We start from the raw sequence: 22,058 nt of genomic DNA, 5'->3' as shown, positions 1-22,058 counted from the left end.
GAAACCATACGAAGCGGCGGCGGCTAGAGTAGACGTCTGTCTGACTATATAGTGCGGGCCGGGTAGGTCGTGGGAGTAAACCCTACGTCTGAGTCGTCACGATCCAAAAGAATCGGAAACGGTTCAGTAATTAACGCGTCCGTTAATTATTAATTAATGACTCATTAATTTTCCCATGCAGCAAAAATATAGACAACGTGCATAGCTCTGCCTCGGCTCGGCTCAATCCCGCAACCCGCGGTGCGTCGTGACGAGGCATGGCGTGGCGAGGAGAGCGAGGAGGAGGAGCACGTGTGTAGGTCTCCTCTTCTCATGCTCATACAAGTGGTAGAAGAGCTCACTTTATAAAGAGGTGCAACTCTCTCAACTTCCGGGGTGGGACAAAACTTTAGCCTCACTCACTCCACTCACATGTGTGCATGAATGGGCCAAGAGAATTTCAGAATTTTAGTTGGGCTTTGGGCCAAAGGCCTACTAGCAAAATTCCAACAATCCCCCACAAAGTCTCATTGGCACATCTCATCATTTAGTTCCAAAACATTGTTTTATATATCGGTGCTTAGTGGAGACTGTGAAGTTGAACTTCCACTTAGAAATTTATGCTACACTAGATCACAACTTGAATAGTGGACTATGCCTTGAACTACAAGTTTTCTGTGAAACTAGTTTCACACAAATTCTTGACCGATACTGGGCTGCCGCAAGGCTTCCCTGCGGGTGGAGCGTATACGCCATACTCCAGGGCCTTTCATGAATTTATTAGAGAACACCCAATTCTCACAGACTGCGATGTTAACAGTCAAATTCATATAGGTGTGTTCCTCAGAAGATGTTCTGCAGGACAACATCTCTGCTTACCCGAATAAGCCACTTGGAACACATTAAGATAAGTATCAACCTGCCATGCAGATCAGGAGAGTATTGCATCTTCACGGAGTGGGATAATTAATATAGGGATACTCTCCACCCAACTGACCAACAACTTGTCTCCCACTTCTACTTCATGGGATCTCCGATCACATAGAGTGGGTTACCACTATGGACAACTCATGCAGTGGGTCTCAAACCCATCTCCATTGATGCATTATCTATCACATTACGTGATAGACCCTTTGTGAAGGGATCTGCCAAGTTTTTCGACGTTTGGATATAATCCAACGTAATAACTCCAGAGTTCCTCAATTTTCTAACAGATTTTAGTCTCCTCTTCACATGCCTTGAGGACTTCATATTGTCCTTAGAACTGTTTATCTTGACGATCACAGTTTGATTATCATAGTTCATCAGGATAGGGGGTATTGGTTTTTCAACCATAGGTAAGTCCATCAAGAGTTCACGAAGCCACTCTACTTCAACAGTGGCAGTGTCTAATGCTGCGAGTTCTGCTTCCATAGTTAACCTCGTTAAGATGGTCTGCTTGCAAGACTTCCAGGAAACAGCGCCACCACCAAATGTAAAAACATAACCACTTGTGGCCTTAATCTCATCAGCATCAGATATCTAGTTTGAGTCACTATAACCCTCCAGTACCCGTGGATACCCGGTGTAGTGAATCCCATAGCTCGCGGTGCCTTTCAAATAGTGCATAACTCTCTCAAGCGCATGCCAATGATCATATCCCGGTTTTGACACAAACCGACTCAGCTTGCTCACAGCAAAATAGATGTCAGGCCTCGTGGCACTCGCCAAATACATAAGCGAGCCAATAATATGAGAATACCTCAGTTGATCTCTAGCAATCCGTCAATTCTTTCGAAGCAACACACTAGCATCATATGGAGTTGGAGAAGGCGTGCAGTCGCTATACCCAAAACAACTCAAGACCTTTTCCACATAATAAGACTGAAGCAGTGTGATCCCACCATTCTCATCTCTCAACAGCTTGATGTCTAAGATAACATCAGCTACTCCTAGATCCTACATCTCACAACAGCAAGATAAGAAATCCTTAACCTCCTTGATTAAATTAAGTTTGGTTCCAAAGATCAATATGTCGTCGACATACAGACAAAGAATAACTCCTTCGCCCCCACCATAGCGATAGTACACGCACTTGTCACCATCGTTTACTACAAAGCCGGCAGCAGTTAATGTTCTTTCAAACTTCTCATGCCACTCCTTAGGAGCTTGTTTAAGGCCATATAAAGACTTTAATAACTTGCGCACCTTTTCTTCCTGACCAGGTACTACAAAACCATCTGGCTGATCCATGTAAATTTCCTCCTTCAACTCTCCATTGAGGAAAGTCGTCTTAACGTCCATTTGATGAACGAGAAGACCATGTGAGGCAGCCAATGATAGTAGCACCCGAATTGTGGTCAGTCTAGCCACGGGTGAGTAAGTATCAAAGAAGTCTTCACCTTCTTTCTGGGCATAACCCTTGGCCACAAGCCGTGCCTTGTACTTTTCAATTGTACCATCAGGTCTAAGCTTCTTCTTGAACACCCACTTACATCCTACAGGTTTGCACCCATAAGGACGGTCAGTGATCTCCCAGGTATCGTTAGCTAAGATGGAATCCATCTCGCTAGGTACAGCTTCCTTCCAGTAGTCAGCATCAGGAGATGCATAGGCTTCTGAAATAGTCCTGGGTGTGTCATCCATGAGGTACACAATGAAATCATCACCAAAAGACTTTGCAGTCCTATGTCTCTTACTCCTCACAGGAGTTCCATTGTTACCCTCAACAGGATTCTCAATGTGTTCCATCGCAATGGTGGGTTCAGGAATTACAGTGAATTCCTCACTAGATGGAGTAGGTATCTCCTGATTTGATGAACTCGACATATCCTTCATAGAAAATATGTCCTCAAAGAAAGTTGCATCATTTGATTCCATAATCGTACCAACATGCATGTCAGATACCTCAGATTTTATTATCAAAAATCTATAGCCGATACTATGAAAAGCATAGCCCAGAAGAACACAATCCATGGTTTTTGGTCCAAGCTTGCGCTTCTTGGGAATTGGTATATTGACTTTCGCCAAACAACCCCAAGTACGTAGGAAAGAGAGTTTCAACCTTTTCCTTTCCCATTCCTGAAATGGAGTCATGGTCTTATACTTTGTGGGAACTCGGTTTAGGACATGAACGCAGTCATTAGCGCCTCCCCCCACCATTCCTTGGATAGACTCGAAGTGTCTAACATGGTGTTAACCATATCAGTTAGAGTTCGGTTCTTTCTTTCGGCTACCCCATTTGACCGGGGTGAGTAGGGAGGCGTCCTCTCATGGATTATACCATGTTCCGCACCAGATCAAATTCATTGGAAAAATACTCTCCACCACGATCGGACCTAAGCCGTTTAATTTTTCGATCAAGTTGGTTCTCTGCCTCAGCTTTATAGTTTTTAAAGAAAGTCAAAGCCTCATCTTTTGATTTCAGAAGATACACATAACAATATCTAGTGGAGTCATCAATCAACGTCATGAAGTATCTCTTTACACCTTTTGTCAACACGCCATTCATCTCACAAAGATCAGAATGCATAGACCTAGCTCATGATCGAAATAAAAGGCTGCGGAGTAAACGGAGACTAGCTAAAGGTGAGCTGGCGATATGTGTTTTCCCAAGCTTGATGTGATCAAGAATCGCACGCTCCCTCTACCATCGAGATTGGTGTTTGCGTTGAGCATAGACATGATTGGATTATGTCTATCGCAATGCGGTTATTCATTTAAGGAGAATAATGGTTACTCTGTTTATTTGAATAATACCTTCAATGGTCTTGCACCTAAAATGAATGGTTTATTGAATCTCGATCGTAGGATACACATGTTCATGCCAAAAGATATAACATAGTAATGATAGTACCACCTACTTGTGGCACTACCACGTAAGTCATATCGGTATAAAACGCATGAAGAAGCTCCATGTTGATGGATCTTCGGGCTCACTCGTTTTTGAAAAGTTTGAGACATGCGAACCATGTCTATTGGTGTATATGCATGAAGAAACTCCATGCAAATGGACCGTTCGGACTCATTTGATTTTGAATCACTTGAGACATGCAAATCATACCACATGGGCAAGATGACAGAAAGCCTCGTTTTCAGTAAAATGGAACTAGAAAGCAACTTGTTGGAAGTAATACATTTTGATGTGTGCAGTCCAATGAGTGCTGAGGCGTGTAGTGGATATCGTTATGTTCTTACTTCACAGATGATTTGAGTAGATGTTGAGTATATTTACTTGATGAATCATGAGTCTGAATTATTGAAAGGTTCAAGTAATTTCAGGGTGAAGGTGAGAGATCGTCATGACAAGAGGATAAAATTCTATGATATGATCATAGAGATGAATATCTGAATTACGAGTTTGGCACAGAATTAAGACATTGTGGAAATTGTTTCACAACTAATACAGCCTGAAACACCATAGTATGATGGTGTGTCCGAACATCATAACTGCACCCTATTGGATATGATGCATACCATGATGTCTCTTATTGAATTACCATGGTAGTTTATGGGTTAGGCATTAGAGACAACCACATTCACTTTAAATAGGGCACCACGTCATTCCGTTGAGATGACACCGTATGAACTATGGTTTAGAGAAACCTAAGCTGTCATTTCTTAAAAGGTTTGGGGTTGCGACGCTTATGTGAAAAGTTTTAGGCTGACAAGCTCGAACCCAAAGCAGATAAATGCATCTTCATAGGACACCCAAAACAGTTGGGTGTACCTCCTGTCTTAGATCTAAAAGCAATAAGGTATTGTTTCTAGAATCGGGTCCTTTCCCGAGGAAAAGTTTCTCTTGAAAGAATTGAGTGGGAGGATGGTGGAGACTTGATGAGGTTATTGAACCGTCTCTTCAACTAGTGTGTGGCAGGGCACAGGGAGTTGTTCCTGCGGCACCTACACCAATTGAAGTCGAAGCTTATGATAGTGATCATGAAACTTCAGATCAAGTCACTACCAAACCTCGTGGGATGACAAGGATGCGTACTACTTCAGAATGGTATGTAATCCTGTCTTGGAAGTCATGTTGCTAGACAACAATGAACCTACGAGCTATGGAGAAGCGATGGTGGGCCTGGATTCCAAAATGGCTCGAGGCCATATAATCTGAGAGAGGATCCATATATGAAAACAAAGTGTAGACTTTGGAAGAACTACTTGATGGTCGTAGGGCTGTTAGGTACATATGGATTTTAAAAGGAAGACGGACAATGATGGTAAGTATCACCATTAAGAAAGCTCGACTTGTCGTTAAGATGTTTTCCGACAAGTTCAAGGAGTTGACTACGATGAAACTTTCTCACTCGTAGCGATGCTAAGAGTCTGTTGAAATTATATTAGCGATTACTGCATTATATATGAAATCTTGCAGATAGGATGTCAAAACATTGTTTCCTCGACGATTTTCTTGAGGAAAGGATGTATGTGATACAACCGGAAGGTTTTGTCAATCCTGAAAGATGCTAACAAGTATGCAAAGCTCCAGCAATCCTTCTAAGGACTGGAGTAAGCATCTCGGAGTTGGAATGTATGCTTTGATGAGATGATCAAAGTTTTTGGGTGTATACAAAGTTTATGAGAAACTTGTATTTCCAAAGAAGTGAGTGGGAGCACTATAGAATTTTTGATGAGTATATGTTGTTGACATATTGTTGGTCAGAAATGACGTAGAATTTCTGGAAAGCATATAGGGTTATTTGGAAAGTGTTTTTCAATGGAAAGCATGGATTAAGCTACTTGAACATTGATCATCAAGATCTATAAGGATAGATCAAAACGCTTAATGGTACTTTCAAATGAGCACATACCTTGACATGATCTTGAAGGTGTTCAAGATGGATCAGTCAAAGAAGGAGTTCTTGCCTGAGTTGTAAGGTATGAAGTTAAGACTTAAAGCTCGACCACGGCAGAAGAAAGAGGAAGGACGAAGGTCGTCCCCTATGCTTTTGTCATAGGCTCCATATGGTATTCCATGCTGAGTACCACACCTGATGTGTGCCTTGCCACATATTTGGCAAGAGGGTACAAAGGTGATCTAGGAGTAGATCACCAGATAGCGGTCTAAATTATCCTTAGAGGAATAAGGATATGTTTCTCGGTTATGGGGTGATAAAGAGTTCGATGTAAAGAGTTACGTCAATGCAAGCTTAACACCTATCCGGATAGCTCTGAGTAGAGATACCGGATACGTATAATGGAGCAACAATTTAGAATAGCTCCAAGTAGAACAGTTATTTGAAATAGCACCAAATGTAGCGTAGTAGTTGCATCTACAAGATGACATAGAAATTTGCGAAGTACATACGGATCTGAATGTTGCAGACCTGTTGACTGAAACCTCTCTCACAAGCATAACATGATCAAACCCAGAACTCTTTGGGTGTTAGTCACATGGGGATGTGGCCTTGAGTGTTAATCACATATCGATGTGAACTGGATTATTGACTCTAGTGCAACTGGGAGACTGTTGGAAATATGCCCTAGAGGCAATACTAAATTGGTTATTATTATATTTCCTTGTTCATGATAATCGTTTATTATCCATGCTAGAATTGTATTGATAGGAAACTCAGATACATGTGTGGATACATAGACAACACCATGTCCCTAGTAAGCCTCTAGTTGACTAGCTCGTTGATCAATAGATGGTTACGGTTTCCTGACCATGGACATTGGATGTCGTTGATAACGGGATCACATCATTAGGAGAATGATGTGATGGACAAGACCCAATCCTAAGCCTAGCACAAGATCATGTAGTTCGTATGCTAAAGCTTTTCTAATGTCAAGTATCATTTCCTTAGACCATGAGATTGTGCAACTCCCGGATACCGTAGGAGTGCTTTGGGTGTGCCAAACGTCACAACGTAACTGGGTGGCTATAAAGGTACACTACATGTATCTCCGAAAGTGTCTGTTGGGTTGGCATGAATCGAGACTGGGATTTGTCACTCCGTGTAAACGGAGAGGTATCTCTGGGCCCACTCGGTAGGACATCATCATAATGTGCACAATGTGATCAAGGAGTTGATCACGGGATGATGTGTTACGGAACGAGTAAAGAGACTTGCCGGTAACGAGATTGAACAAGGTATCGGGATACCGACGATCAAATCTCGGGCAAGTATCGTACTGCTAGACAAAGGGAATTGTATACGGGATTGATTAAGTCCTTGACATCGTGGTTCATCCGATGAGATCATCGTGGAGCATGTGGGAGCCAACATGGGTATCCAGATCCTGCTTTTGGTTATTGACCGGAGAGTTGTCTCGGCCATGTCTACATGACTTCCGAACCCGTAGGGTCTACACACTTAAGGTTCGATGACGCTAGGGTTATAGGGAAAGTATGTACGCGGTTACCGAATGTTGTTCGGAGTCCCAGATGAGATCCCGGACGTCACGAGGAGTTCCGAAATGGTCCGGAGGTAAAGATTGATATATAGGAAGTATGGTTTTGGCCACCGGAAGTGTTCCGGGCATCACCGGTAGTGTACCGGGACCACCGGAGGGGTCCGGGGGTCCACCAGGTGGGGCCACCAGCCCCGGAGGCCTACATGGGCCAATAGTGGGAAGGGAACATCCCTTAGGTGGGCTGGGGCGCCTCCCACCAAGGCCCAAGGCGCCTCCAAGAGGGGAAGGGGGCAAACCCTAGGCTCATATGGGCCTAAGGCCCACCTAGTGGTGCGCCCCCCTCTCTCCCCCTTGGCCGCCCCCTAGATGGGATCTAGGGCTGGCCGCCACCCCTAGGGAGGGAACCCTAGGTGGGGGCGCAGCCCCTCCCCTCCCCCTATATATACTTGAGGTTTGGGGCTGCCCAACACATGTGATTTGCTCTCCCTGTTGGCGCAGCCCTACCCCTCTCCCTCTTCGTCTCTCGTAGTGCTTGGCGAAGCCCTGCTGGAATCCCACGCTCCTCCACCACCACGCTATCATGCTGCTGCTGGATGGAGTCTTCCCCAACCTCTCCTTCTCCCCTTGCTGGATCAAGGCGTAGGAGACGTCACCGGGCTGTATGTGTGTTGAACACGGAGGTGCCGTCCGTTCGGCACTAGGATCATCGGTGATTTGGATCACGACGAGTACGACTCCATCAACCCCGTTCACTTGAACGCTTCCGCTTAGCGATCTACAAGGGTATGTAGATGCACTCTCCTTCCCCTCGTTGCTAGATTACTCCATAGATTAACCTTGGTGATGCATAGAAAATTTTGAATTTCTGCTACGTTCCCCAACAGTGGCATCATGAGCTAGGTCTATGCGTAGTTACTATGCACGAGTAGAACACAAAGTAGTTGTGGGCGTCGATATTGTCAATTATCTTGCCGTTACTAGTCTTATCTTGATTCGGCGGCATCGTGGGATGAAGCGGCCCGGACCAACCTTACACGTACGCTTACGTGAGACCGGTTCCACCGACTGACATGCACTAGTTGCATAAGGTGGCTGGCGGGTGTCTGTCTATCCCACTTTAGTCGGATCGGATTCGATGAACAGGGTCCTTATGAAGGGTAAATAGAAATTGGCAATTCACGTTGTGGTTTGGCGTAGGTAAGAAACGTTCTTGCTAGAAACCTATAGCAGCCACGTAAAAACTTGCAACAACAATTAGAGGACGTCTAACTTGTTTTTGCAGCAAGTGTTTTGTGATGTGATATGGCCAAAGGATGTGATGAATGATATATATGTGATGTATGAGATCATGTTCTTGTAATAGGAATCACGACTTGCATGTCGATGAGTATGACAACCGGCAGGAGCCATAGGAGTTGTCTTTATTTTTTGTATGACCTACGTGTCATTGAGAAATGCCATGTAAATTACTTTACTTTATTGCTAAACGTGTTAGCCATAGTAGTAGAAGTAATAGTTGACGAGCAACTTCATGGAGACACGATGATGGAGATCATGATGATGGAGCCATAGGAGTGTTCCCTCATAATAAGGAGATCAAAGGAGCTATATGATATTGGCCATATCATGTCACTATTATTTGATTGCATGTGATTTTTATCATGTTTTTGCATCTTGTTTACTTAGAACGACGGTAGTAAATAAGATGATCCCTCATAATAATTTCAAGAAAGTGTTCCCCCTAACTGTGCACCGTTGCGACAGTTTGTTGTTTCGAAGCACCACGTGATGATCGGGTGTGATAGATTCCAACATTCACATACAACGGGTGTAAGATAGATTTACACATGCAAACACTTAGGTTGACTTGACGAGCCTAGCATGTACAGACATGGCCTCGGAACACAGAAGACCGAAAGGTCGAACATGAGTCGTATAGAAGATACGATCAACATGAAGATGTTGACTAGTCCGTCTCACGTGATGATCGGACACGGCCTAGTTGACTCGGATCATGTAATCACTTAGATGACTAGATGGATGTCTATCTGAGTGGGAGTTCATAAGATGAACTTAATTATCCTGAACATAGTCAAAAGGTCTTCGCAAATTATGTCGTGGCTCGCGCTTCAGTTCTACTATTTAGATATGTTCCTGGAGAAAATTTAGTTGAAAGTTGATAGTAGAAATTATGCGGACTAGGTCCGTAAACTGAGGATTATCCTCATTGCTTCATAGAAGGCTTGTGTCCTTAATGCACCGCTCAGTGTGCTGAACCTCGAACGTCGTCTGTGGATGTTGCGAACATCTGACATACACATTTTGATAACTACGTGATAGTTCAGTTAAACGGTTTAGAGTTGAGGCGCCGAAGACGTTTTGAAACGTCGCGAAACATATGAGATGTTTCGAGGGCTGAAATTGGGATTTCAGGCTCGTGCCCACGTCAAGAGGTATAAGACCTCCGACGATTTTCTTAGCCTGCAAACTAAGGGAGAAAAGCTCAATTGTTGAGCTTGTGCTCAGATTGTCTGAGTACAACAATCATTTGAATCGAGTGGGAGTTGATCTTCCAAATGAGATAGTGATGTTTCTCCGAACTCATTACCACCAAGCTGCTAGAGCTTCGTGATGAACTATAATATATCAGCGACATATATGATGATCCTTGAGATATTCGCGATGCTTGACACCACAAAAGTAGAAATCAAGAAGGAGCATCAATTGTTGATGGTTGGTGAAACCACTAGTTTCAAGAAGGGCAAGGGCAAGAAGGGATACTTCATGAAACGGCAAATCAGCTGCTGCTCTAGTGAAGAAACCCAAGGTTGAACCCAAACCCGAGACTAAGTGCTTCCGTAATAAGGGGAACAGCCACTGGAGCAGAATTACCCTAGATACTTGGTAGATGAGAAGGCTGGCAAGGTCGATAGAAGTATATTGGATATACATTGTGTTAATGTGTACTTTACTAGTACTCCTAGTAGCACCATGGTATTAGATACCGGTTCGGTTGCTAAGTGTTAGTAAACTCGAAATAAAAGGCTGCGGAGTAAACGGAGACTAGCTAAACGTGAGCTGGCGATATGTGTTTTCCCAAGCTTGATGTGATCAAGCATCGCACACTCCCTCTACCATCGAGATTGGTGTTTGCATTGAGCATAGACATGATTGGATTATGTCTATCGCAATACGGTTATTCATTTAAGGAGAATAATGGTTACTCTGTTTATTTGAATAATACCTTCAATGGTCTTGCACCTAAAATGAATGGTTTATTGAATCTCGATCGTAGTGATATACATGTTCATGCCAAAAGATACAAGGTAGTAATGATAGATTGATCTTGGTGATGCGTAGAAAATTTTGAATTTCTGCTACGTTCCCCAACACTTATGCTTTGTGGGAACTCGGTTTAGGACATGACACGCAGTCATTAGCGCCTCCCCCCACCATTCCTTGGATAGACCCGAAGTGTCTAACATGGTGTTAACCATATCAGTTAGAGTTCGGTTCTTTCTTTCGGCTACCCCATTTGACTGGGGTGAGTAGGGAGGCGTCCTCTCATGGATTATACCATGTTCCGCACAAAACAGATCAAATTCATTGGAAAAATACTCTCCACCACAATCGGACCTAAGCCGTTTAATTTTTCGATCAAGTTGGTTCTCTGCCTCAGCTTTATAGTTTTTAAAGAAAGTCAAAGCCTCATCTTTTGATTTCAGAAGATACACATAACAATATCTAGTGGAGTCATCAATCAACGTCATGAAGTATCTCTTTCCACCTTTTGTCAACACGCCATTCATCTCACAAAGATCAGAATATATAAGCTCTAGTGGCGCCAAGTCTCTTGCCTCTGCAGTCTTATGGGACTTGCGAGGTTGCTTAGCTTGCACACATACTTGGCACTTGGAGCCTTTGACAGTAGAGATTTTCGGAATTAAATTCATAGTGGCTAACCGTGTCATGCAACCAAAGTTAATATGACAGTCGTGAATGCCAAATATCAGACTCATTATTGTGGCAAACATTATTAATAACTTTAGTGCAAATATCTGACAAAGATAGGCGGAACAAGCCTCCGCACTCATAGCCTTTTCCAACAAATTGTCCACACTTGGAAATTACAACTTTATTGGATTCGAAAACCAACTTAAAACCATCTCGACATAAACGGGAACCGCTAACGAGATTTTTATTGATGGACGGCACATGATGAACGTTCTTCAGACGCACAGTCTTCCCCGAAGTAAACTTCAGATCGACCGTACCAACACCTCGAACGATGGCATGTGACCCGTTCCCCATCAGCACGGGTGAAGTCCCTGTTGCCTGGTAAGAAGAAAACATGGAGGCGTCAGCACAAACATGTACATTGGCACCGGTGTCAATTAACCAATGAGGGGATTGAAATACTGAAAGGATGGTAGGAAAAATACCGTACCCTGATTCCTTCATATCAGTATCACCGATGACAACATTAGCGGACTTGCCGCTCTTCTCATGTTCGCGCTTCTCAAAGCGGTTAGGACACTTCGGAGCCCAGTGATTAGGATCACCGTAGACATGGCAAAGTCCCTTCCCCTTCTTATTAGAATTCTTCTTGAAGTTGGTAGAATGTGATGGCTTGTTCTTTGTATCAAACTTGCCTTTGCCCTGAGTTTTGTTCTTATTGTTTTTGAACTTGTTGGGCTGGGAGTTCTTCTTCTGTACCATGTGGGCACTAGAACCGCCCTCGGCAACTCGAGCACGTGTGGCCTTTGCTCTCGCCTTCTCTTCAACATCAAGAGTACCAATGAGATCCGCAACGGAAAACTCCTGTCTCTTGTGTTTCAGGGAAGTAGCAAAATTGTTTCACGAAGGTGGAAGCTTGGCAATAATGCCTCCGGCAACAAATTTGTCCGGCAACACATACTTGAAGTACTCAAGTTCTTTTGCGAGCGACTGTATCTCATGAGCCTGCTGTACAACAAGGCGCTCATCAGTCATCTTGTAGTCATAGAATTGCTCCATGACGTACAACTCGCTGCCGGTGTCCGAGGCACCAAACTTGGCCTCGAGCGCAGCCCACACGTCCTTGCCGTTGTCAAACGACATATACGAATCCACAATGGAGTCATCAAGAACACTCAGAAGAGCGCCTTTAAAGAGGGTATCGATCTTCTCAAAAGCTTCCAAATGTGATGGATTAAGATCGCCCTCAGGCTTGCCCTTGGTCTGAAACCAGTAGACTGCTCTCGTGCGCCACCTCTTATATTGCACCCCCTTAAAGGTAGGCGGCTTCATAATCAGGTTTTTGGATTGTTGGAAATATGAGCAAATTACTACGAGATTTAATCCGAATAAACAGAAGATAAATCATGACCACAGCAGCAGAGATTAAACTAATCATGCGAACTAGCATAGCAGATGAACATATCACATCTAGGGCACATACTAGAAGCATGAATTCTACCACGATCTCGAACAGGAAGGATAGAATCACATACGGTGCAGCGGGTGCAGCACCGCCGGCGTTGACGTTGTCGCCCATGTCGTCGAGGACGAGGTTGCCGAGGTCGGCGTGGCGTGGCGTGGCGTGGCGAGCGAGGAGGAGGAGGAGCGCGCGTGTAGGTCTCCTCTTCTCATGCTCATACAAGTGGTAGAGGAGCTCACCTTATAAAGAGATGCAACTCTCTCTCAACTTCCGGGGTGGAATTAACTTTAGCCTCACTCACTCCACTCACATGTGTGCATGAATGGGCCAAGAGAATTTCAGAATTTTAATTGGGCTTTGGGCCAAAGACCTACTAGCAAAATTCCAACAGATATGGCACGTGTACAAACAGCATTTTCATGTGCTATGACACGTGAAACAGCTGAGAGCTCTTTTTCTCCTCCGAGACCAAGAGATGTAGGAGTATACCATTTCTACACGTCAAGCATCTCTATGTGTATATATAGAGAGAGATACATGGATGAATCGAAATATCAGAGTTAGTGGAGGTACAGTACAACACAAGGTCACAAGCACCCAAGCGTAGGAACGCAATGGTGAAGTTCACCGCACGCCGGAGCATGCCCGAGCCGGTGGCGCCGGCACGGCCAACACCACGCGAGACCAAGATCCTCTCCGACGTCGACGACTGTTATGACCTACGAGTATACTCTTTTGTGATCGAGTTCTTCCGCTGCCGACCAGGCGGCCATCCGACGACGACGCCGGCGAAGGCCGTCAAGGCGGCCCTCGCGGAGTCTCTAGTGTACTATTATCCCATTGCCGGTCGGCTGAGGGAGGTCCCCGGAAACAAGCTGGTGGTAGATTGTACCGGAGAGGGAGCGGTGTTCGTGGAAGCATCGGCCGACGTGGGCCTGGAAGAGTTTGGACATCCGCCACTGCGGCCACCGTACCCATGCGTCGAGGAACTCTTATGCGATGCAGGCAATACGACAGTCGTGGTCGGAAGCCCTTGTTCTTCATCCAAGTATGATCAATATTCTTCTACAGTTTTCTTTCTGTCTTAGATAATTACTAGTGCATTGCAATGAGATATTGATATTCCAGTACGTTAGCCCATAATTTACCTATTCTTGCCTTTATTAATGTTCATGATTTACCTACCTAAATAAATTCAAGGATTTTATTTGTTAATCACTTAGTAAGAATTTATTGGTTTACCAAAGAATACACAAATTATTTGAAAGCCAATAAAAGGTGTGACAGTTCAGATGGTTTAGAGAAAACTGATGAAAAAACTAGAGATATAGAAGAAAAAAAATAAAAGGGAAAGAAGAAGGGGAAACATACGTAAGGTTGGACAAAACACTTTGACTGACAGAGAAAAGAATGCTATTCTTTTTTTTTTCAAGTATAAGACATTATTTGGTAAGTTAATAAAAGGGATGGTTTAATGGTTTTAAGGAAAGCCGGTGAAACAAACTATAGGTGTATGTAGAAGAAGAAAAATATCAAAACAGAAAGATGAAGAAGGAGCGTGCGTAAGGTTGGACGAAGCACTTTATCAGATAGGAAAAGGAACACTATTTTTCAAAAAGTAATATAAAAAAGTAGAGATACTCATGACACTAATTTAGTCCCCGGCTAGTATGTCATTAATCGGTACTACGGTACTCCCTCTGTCACCGGCTAGTATGTCATCAATATGAGGTTCTCCTATTTCAAGGTTCAATTTTAAATATCAGTTGGATGGATCAATACTGTTTGACCAATACTATATATGATATGATGCTATGTTTTCTTTGGAACATCCACCAGGGGAGAGGGTTCCCACCTAAATATATTATTCAAATGTAGCTATAGTGACAAGAGAGACGAGGCGCGAGTGAACGATGCCATGAAATGTTGTGGATCTCTGGAGTCTCAAATCTTCCATATAATTGAAAGCACAACTGTAGGCCAATTGGTCCGCTCGCTGCCGACAAGTGTATGCCTTCCATACTTGTGGTAGAGATTGAGGGCAAGAAGTCGAGGTCCATTCAGATCAGTGAGGCAGACGATCAATGGATGGGGATATGCTCGGTGTCCTAATGGCTGGCATCCCACCAGCAGGAATGATCTTGTAAGATGGGCTTGTAGAAGTGGTTCGCTCTAGAATTGATCCCATCGCCGAAGAGGGAGCCTACTCAAAATCTTGACTTTGATGGGAACTTTGGAACATCAAATTAGGGGGAGTGAGCCTAGCTCAACTGGTTGGGGGAGTGGATGTACAAACCCAACACCTGTGTTTGAATCCTCATGGAGGCGAATTTCAATTCCTATTTATTTTTGAGGACCAGACTTTTCTGGTACTCATGTATTTCTTGAGGACTAGGCTTGGTGCGTAACCAAGATTAAAAATCCTAGTACTCATACATAAAAGGCCGTACGCATCCCTGGTTGGTGCAGAGGCTGAGGAAGTGAAATTATCCCCCAATTTTAAGGGGGTCGTGGCACCATTCACATCTGGCCAGCAAGCAACCCTAATCGCCCCGACCCGCTCCTCCCTGCGCGTCCCCCCTCTCCGTCGCCGCCCGAGGTACTCACCAGCGCCGCCGCGTAGTACTGGTGAAGGTGGCGGCGGGGATCCAGGCGTCTCCTCCTTGGGCGGGGAGCCTTGAATCCATGGCAGCGGCCCTAGCTGGTGGCACGCGGCGCAGCCTGGCGGCGGGCGGCGCCGGCGTGGATAGGTGGGCCACTTCCCTGGCCATGTGGATGGCGGGGAGGTGGTGGGCTTCGGCTGCGGCGGCGGTTCCTCGCTGTATGTTGGTGGCCATGGTGATGTTTGTCCTCGATCCCGGTCTACTCCGATCTGCAGTGGATCCGGCCCTTGGTGGCTTCGGTCACCGTTCTTGGGTGCTGGCCTTGCAGATCCGGTGGCTGGAAGGGTTCCGAGGGAATCTCTTGGCCGGCGTGGCGGCCACTCCGATGGCAGTGCCTTTGGGTGTTGCTTCCCTCGTTGGGGGCTTCGGAGAGGACCTCCTTCCTTCCACCCCTTCCAGGAGCTCAGGTGAAAACCTCAGACCCCCCCCCTGTTCCAAGCGACGACGACACCACGGTGGCGTGCTCCTTCCTGAAGGCGTTGCTCGGGGGCTGCTCAAGCGGCGGTGGAAGTGGTGGCGGTTCGGTGTCGACACATGCATTCTGGTCAGCTTCATCTTGGAGGTTGCGGCGACGTAGGCGACACTCGTCTCGTGGAGCTAATGCCGATGGTCGAGGTATCGTCGGCAGTCTGCGCCATCAGGCTTGGGGTGCTCAGGGGGAAACCCCAGATCTGGGTCTTCCGGATCGGATGATGATGGTGTTCTATCGCTTTCCCTTCTGGGGGCATCGTTTTGGAGCAAGTGCTGGCTGGAGGGATGGTGGAGCGGTGCTTCATCTCACACATTGATGACGGCGGAGATCGATGCCATGGCGTTGTGGAGACTCGGCGTCCGATGCGCGGAGATGGGCTCGCGCAGGAGGAGGTTGTTGTCTGGCGTCATGGTGACGTCGATGGCAGAGTGGCCAGACAAGGTAGAAGCCTCAATATGATCTGAAGACCTGTGGAAGATGGCGGCGACGACACACGAGTGCGTCTGACCGGATTGTGCCCCAGACCCAGTATGTGGCTCGGCTGGGGCTTCCGAATGAGTTTCGGCTTCCGGCTTTTGATGTTAGGCTTAGGTGAGTGGTTTGGGTAGTGGCCCAGCTAGCACTCCTTCATCATATTGAATAGGAGTAGCGGCATATGTTGCCAAGATGGTGGATTCAGACACATTGTTGTAATACTTTGTACGGTCGTCGAGAATAATCAATAAAGTGACTGTATGCATCTCACAGGTGCAAAGGCAGGGGGTCATCTTCCTTTTCTAAAAAAAACTTCCTTGAGAGTAGCCGAGTAGGTATGTTGTAAGCATTCTTGGCTGATAAGGGCATCCCGTGTGTAAGGAAGCACTCATTGTCGGCGGTGTTGCTGATAAAGTCCCGCAACAACAAAGTCACCTCATCCAAGTCTACCAAAGAACATTAGTCAGGTGGTTCCTTAGGTTAGCTAGCAAGCCATCGGCCTAACTTGTAAGACTAGTATGGTGGGGTTTATAGAGTGATAGAATAGGTTGGGAAGCTATATTATGGAGTTGACTAAGTAGTTGTTGGTGGTGAGAGGATAAATAGTTTTTTTTTAGATAGGGAAACTGGTGGTTTACTATTTTCTAGGGGAAGGAGGAGGTTACACTTCGTGATGGCTATGCTAGTGGAATGGCAAGTGGAACCAGTGCACCCAAGGGAGGTCTAGAAGCTCACGCAGTTTGAAAGCAGATTTCATGAGCAGGCAATTGTTTTTAAGAGTAATTTTCTGTATCTAGATGATTTTTTTTGCAAAAAATTTCCGAGAATTGAGGCATAATTTCCTAGTATAAGAGTCCTTGGTTCTCCATAAAAAGGCCCTACGAATCGCATAAATAGTATTTACAAGTCCTTTCATAAGGCGGAAAACAAATACCAAAGAGAGTAGAATGAGGCAAGCTTCGCGCAGCAAAGAGGGTATTATAGTATGAAGTAGGTCATCAGTAATTCAGGCACCAAAGAGAGTAGAATGAGGCAAGCTTCGCGCGAAGGTGAATGTGCCTTGCAGGTAGTTGCAAAATTAGCTTGTAAAGGAGCTGAAGGCAGATGTTGGTAGTTCATCAGGAGAGAGGGGTAGGCCAATGCAGGTCAGGGGAAGAAAGTGACATAGCAATTGTGGCTATCACGATGGAAGTGAAGTGATCAGTGTTGAGTGTGATGGTGAGTCCAGCCGTCAGGGCAAAATCATCAATGATGGATTTGACATGGATTATGCCCTGAGTGGAAGCGTGAGCTATAATAAGCGTGTCACTAGCATATTGTGGAGTTATTGAAGGAGGTGTCGGTAAATGAGGTGATGAAGAAGCTCTACGGAGTGTGCCTTAATCACCATCTGCTAAAGCAGGTCTACGACGATAATGAATGAGTACGGGAATAGGCACATGTGCATTGCAAGTGCACGATTCAAACTAGAGGGGAACATCGAACAGTTAAACTTGCAGTAATATAATTGCTTAAGATATAGGCGGATTAAATCCCACAAAATTCACTCCGGCAAAGATGTTTTATATGAAGTTTGGATACTCGCCTCTTGACGAAGCTTGAGACTTACTTCAAGCAGACCCTTCACATCATGTGTGTTTTCCTAAATCACTGCTGCATGTAATTGTCTTTGGTTTTGCTAATTCTATGTCGGCTGAGATTTTCTTAAGTCTCGGTAAATTTGAAAAAGTATGCCTTTAGTTGAATAAAAAATGCAAATGGGTGAATAAAATGCAGGTTACATTTTTACAAATAGACAGAAAATTACTTTCCGAATCGATTGAGACTTGAGAAATATCAATCGATTTTGACGTAGACGGACCCGATTCTCCTTCTTAGAGCAACTCTAGCAGACCCCGCATCCGGCTGGCCCGCAAAACGTGTTTGCAGTTCGAGGAAAAACGCCTTTGCGGGATAGCACGCACGACCACGGATGCAGACCCCGCATAACGGACCCGTAAAAAGGATATTCGCGGAATATGATTTTTTATGGGGGCTTTGCGGGGTCTGATCTGGCGCAGCTCCTCCCGGCCCGGAAAACAAGAACCACAAGTATGCATTTTAGAAGATTTCCAACTTCCATAACTGCTCCGACAAGTTGAACTAATATCTTCTCCATGCATTCATTGTTTATCTGCGGATTCTTGATTTTGCATTCTTCTTTCTTCATCTTTGATTCGAAAGAAGTAGACGTTGCTTCCCCTCTAGTTGCACATGCAGCCGCATCATTGCCTTCGATTCTACTAAGGAGTGCACCAACATCTATTAAGTTTCTTTCTATCAATAAATCAATGTATTGGCCTTCCCAAAACCAAAATAAGCATCCATCTTTCTACACAAAAGAATGACCATGTTCAAAATGAGGATCCGCAATTGAACCAAAGAATGAGCTATCAAAATGAGCTACCGCAAGTGCACATACCCCATCATTTTCTCATTTGAAGAACACCCATCCGGGGTGCTTCGGCGTGCCCGAAGTAAGCCGCGGAATTGTCCGCGTGCAGACGTCGCACTGTATGAGCGGCAACGGCGAGCCACAGAGCCGATGCGCGAGCGCTGAGCCCGATGGACGGCCGGACGAATCCATGCCCGCAAATCGTCGGCGGCGCCGGGAGGACGAACCCGTACCTGCATGCGGTGATGCGCCCTTGCCGGGGCTGCGGGAGATGCTCCCCGACCATTCCATCGCTTGGCGCAGCCACCGGCGGCCGGAAAAGCCAAATTCGGCGGCCCCGCGATGAAGGTCCGCAGATCCGCAAATCCGGCGGCCCGTCGACGCATGGGGGAGAGGGGAGGCCTCGTGCGTGTGGCGGCCTTTCGGCGAGCTCCTGCCGGCTGCTTTTGCCGGAATCTTGGGCGGCGGGGTGGCGGCGGCGCGAGGGGGGAGAGGGGAGGTGGTTGGTGGGGGAAAGCACGAGCTGAAATGTCACTCCACCAACCGCTTCCGCTTATATGCAGGGCACCGCAGCTGCGAGAGGGAAACCCGCGAATACGCGGGTTGGGGCCGAGATTTTGCCGCGCCCCTCAAAAATTTTTGCAGGCCAGGCAGGGATGCGTGGTCTGATCGGGCAGGTTTTTTCGCCCCGACCTGCATTTTGGCAGTTATTTTCCGGGTCAGGGCGGGATGTGGGGTCTGCTAGAGTTGCTCTTAGCTACGCTCTTTCTCCTCCCGCAAGGGGTAGGTGACGTAGTACATGTTGAAAATTCAATTCGCTTTCTATTAGCGGCCACCCATATTGGCCTTATTACCCGTTTTTGTATCTATATACACAATTTCATGGTGGAAATCTTCAACGAACCCATTTCCCATTATGCAACCATGTCACTCCGCAAAACAGTTATTCCTGTCTCAAAGAAGGTTTTAATTTAATTATCGTTCTATTTGGGTTTCAGTTTAAATGCATCTTTCTTTATTTATTCAGATAAACAAACTTTGTGTGTACAGGTAACAGAATTGATAGGCGGAGGGTTCATACTTGGTTTCCAGGCATGCCATAGCATCGTCGACGGCTTCGGAATGATCCAGTTCATAAAAAGCATAGGTGATCTTGCACGTGGCGAGGTGCAACCGGCAGTGTTACCCGTGTGGGAGAGGCATATTCTGATGGCACGCACTCCTCCACGCATCACCGACATCGACCCCGCATACACACAGGTTCTAACTGGCTCTGAGTACGATGCCAACAGGATTGTCAACGACGTTATGCTATCAACGACAGTCGAGAGCATGGTGCACAAGTACTTGATCTTCAGTCCGAGAGAGATAACTCATTTACGAGGGTATATCGTCCCATCGCTTCTCACCAAACCCGCCACCGCCTTCGAGCTTCTCACTGCTGTAATGTGGCGCTGTCGGACGATAGCGCTTGGCTACGAGGTCGATACAAAAGTACGCCTCATCTTTACAATCAATGCCCGTGGGAGATGGAAGCGTGATTTTCCCATCCCACGGGGATACTACGGGAACGCCTTTGTATACACCATAGTGGAGATCGCGGTAGGTGACCTATGCGGGAAGCCACTCGGCCACATTGTGGAGCTAATTCGTAAGGCCAAGACCGACATGTCGCTGGAACGGATGAGGTCAATGGTGGATATGATGGCACTATTGCGTAGGCGGCCGACTTTGCCTGCGCGACAAGTCTATTGGGTGTCAGACAATAGTCACATTGGAGGTGACACAGTGGACTTTGGGTGGGCGGAGTGGGTTGGTGCTGACATGCCAGTCCCGAAGCTATCAAGCTTCCACACTAGATGCAAGGATGTACATGGCGAGGAATCAATCATTGTGTCAGTCTTATTGCCAGGGTCGGTGATGGATAAGTTTACCAGTGAGATCGCCTCCTGGTTGAACAAGGACAACGGAGGCAACTACTTTACACCTAGCTCCCTCTAGTTATATTTATACAACTTGGTGGTGTATATCAATAGTGGTGGCGTATATCAATACAACTTGGTAAACAAGTTGCCATCATAATGGTGGCGTAGTTACCATGGTGGTTAGTTTTAGTTACCAGCATATGGTGGTAATGTACTTGCATCATATGTCCTGAAAAAACCTTTGTCATTACCCATCAGATGACACGCTGGGGAATTTGATTCCTCTCTATATTCTACTCCCTCTGTCTGTAAGACATTTTTTTGAATCTAGTGTCGTGTGTAGTACCATGTTTGTTCCTTTCAAGTGCATACTGAAATGGTCTAAGGCTGGTCATAGTGAAGAGTATAGTAGTATCATGCATATAATACTATGGTATGATAATATATGAGGTAAATACATCAGGAGTCATAGAACTTGCACGTGACGGTCAGTTTGGTGCATAAACTTGTAAAATACGTGTTTCTGATCATCAAACTTACACAAACGTTCATATACGGTCACATTCTATGTACGCAGACGTATTCGTGGCCTATGTGGCATGCCAGCATGGCCAGGGCCCACCGTAAGCCCGCGACGCATGGTAGATTTGCAGGCTTTTTCTTTATTTACGTATTATGCACCTATTTTTTAACTTCTTAAGCCCCTAAAATAAAATGGAAAAACAAGGGATGGTTCGGTTACGAACTAGGGACATGCCCCTACTAGGCTCGGGTTAACAACCACCAAACCGATGATCATTCATGTCTAGGTAGCATAAATAATTTTTATATCATATAAACACGGCCGAAAAATCAATTTTACAAGAAATGTAACCCCAAAAAAGGGAGCACCATGGCTCGACTATGTGACCTCGTGATCAATGTTAACTAAGATTACCACTGGGTTTCGAAAACACAACATATCCAAATGGGATAAATATTTTTCATGTTGTTATTCCTTCTTGTTCTATGTAAGAAAAAAAATTATATTCTTGTGTTTGTGATATTTAATAAATGTTTATGTGTTACAAAAAAAGGTGTATGACATTTAAAAAAATGTTTAAACATTGTAAACCACATTTGTGTAAATTAAAATGATACGTTGCATTTAAAAAATGTCCGTGCATTCCAAAAAAACTGGTCATGACATTTTGTAAATGCCTATACAATGTATAAAACTGTTTGTGTAGCTTGAAAATGTTTCGTACCATCCAAAAATGTTAAAAACATAGTTGATTTTTTTTCAAAACTTGTATTTGAAAAAATGTTAATCATATGTTTAAAAAGTATAAAGCATATATTTTTTAAATACTCG

At 45.2% G+C, this 22,058-nt stretch overlaps 1 protein-coding gene across 1 annotated transcript; it reads left to right on the top strand.

Annotated features, from left to right (window-relative positions):
• The first annotated feature begins 19,703 nt into the window (after positions 1-19,703).
• On the top strand, positions 19,704-20,780 carry LOC119329443 (acyl transferase 1-like). Its single transcript, XM_037602487.1, has 2 exons — positions 19,704-19,742; positions 19,830-20,780. The coding sequence occupies exons 1-2, from the start codon at positions 19,704-19,706 to the stop codon at positions 20,778-20,780; spliced, it is 990 nt and encodes a 329-aa protein (XP_037458384.1).
• Positions 20,781-22,058: the final 1,278 nt, after the last annotated feature.

The sequence above is a fragment of the Triticum dicoccoides genome, chromosome 7A, assembly GCF_002162155.2.
Source record: "Triticum dicoccoides isolate Atlit2015 ecotype Zavitan chromosome 7A, WEW_v2.0, whole genome shotgun sequence".
Classification (NCBI taxonomy): Eukaryota; Viridiplantae; Streptophyta; class Magnoliopsida; order Poales; family Poaceae; genus Triticum; species Triticum dicoccoides.
This window is presented reverse-complemented; position numbering and strand designations above follow the sequence as displayed.

Bases quoted from the DNA above. Each gene is read 5' to 3' on its own strand.
- LOC119329443 (XM_037602487.1), top strand. From the start codon at position 19,704: ATGTCACTCCGCAAAACAGTTATTCCTGTCTCAAAGAAG. The intron at 19,743-19,829 runs GTTTTAATTTAA...TTGTGTGTACAG, and splicing joins TTATTCCTGTCTCAAAGAAG to GTAACAGAATTGATAGGCGG.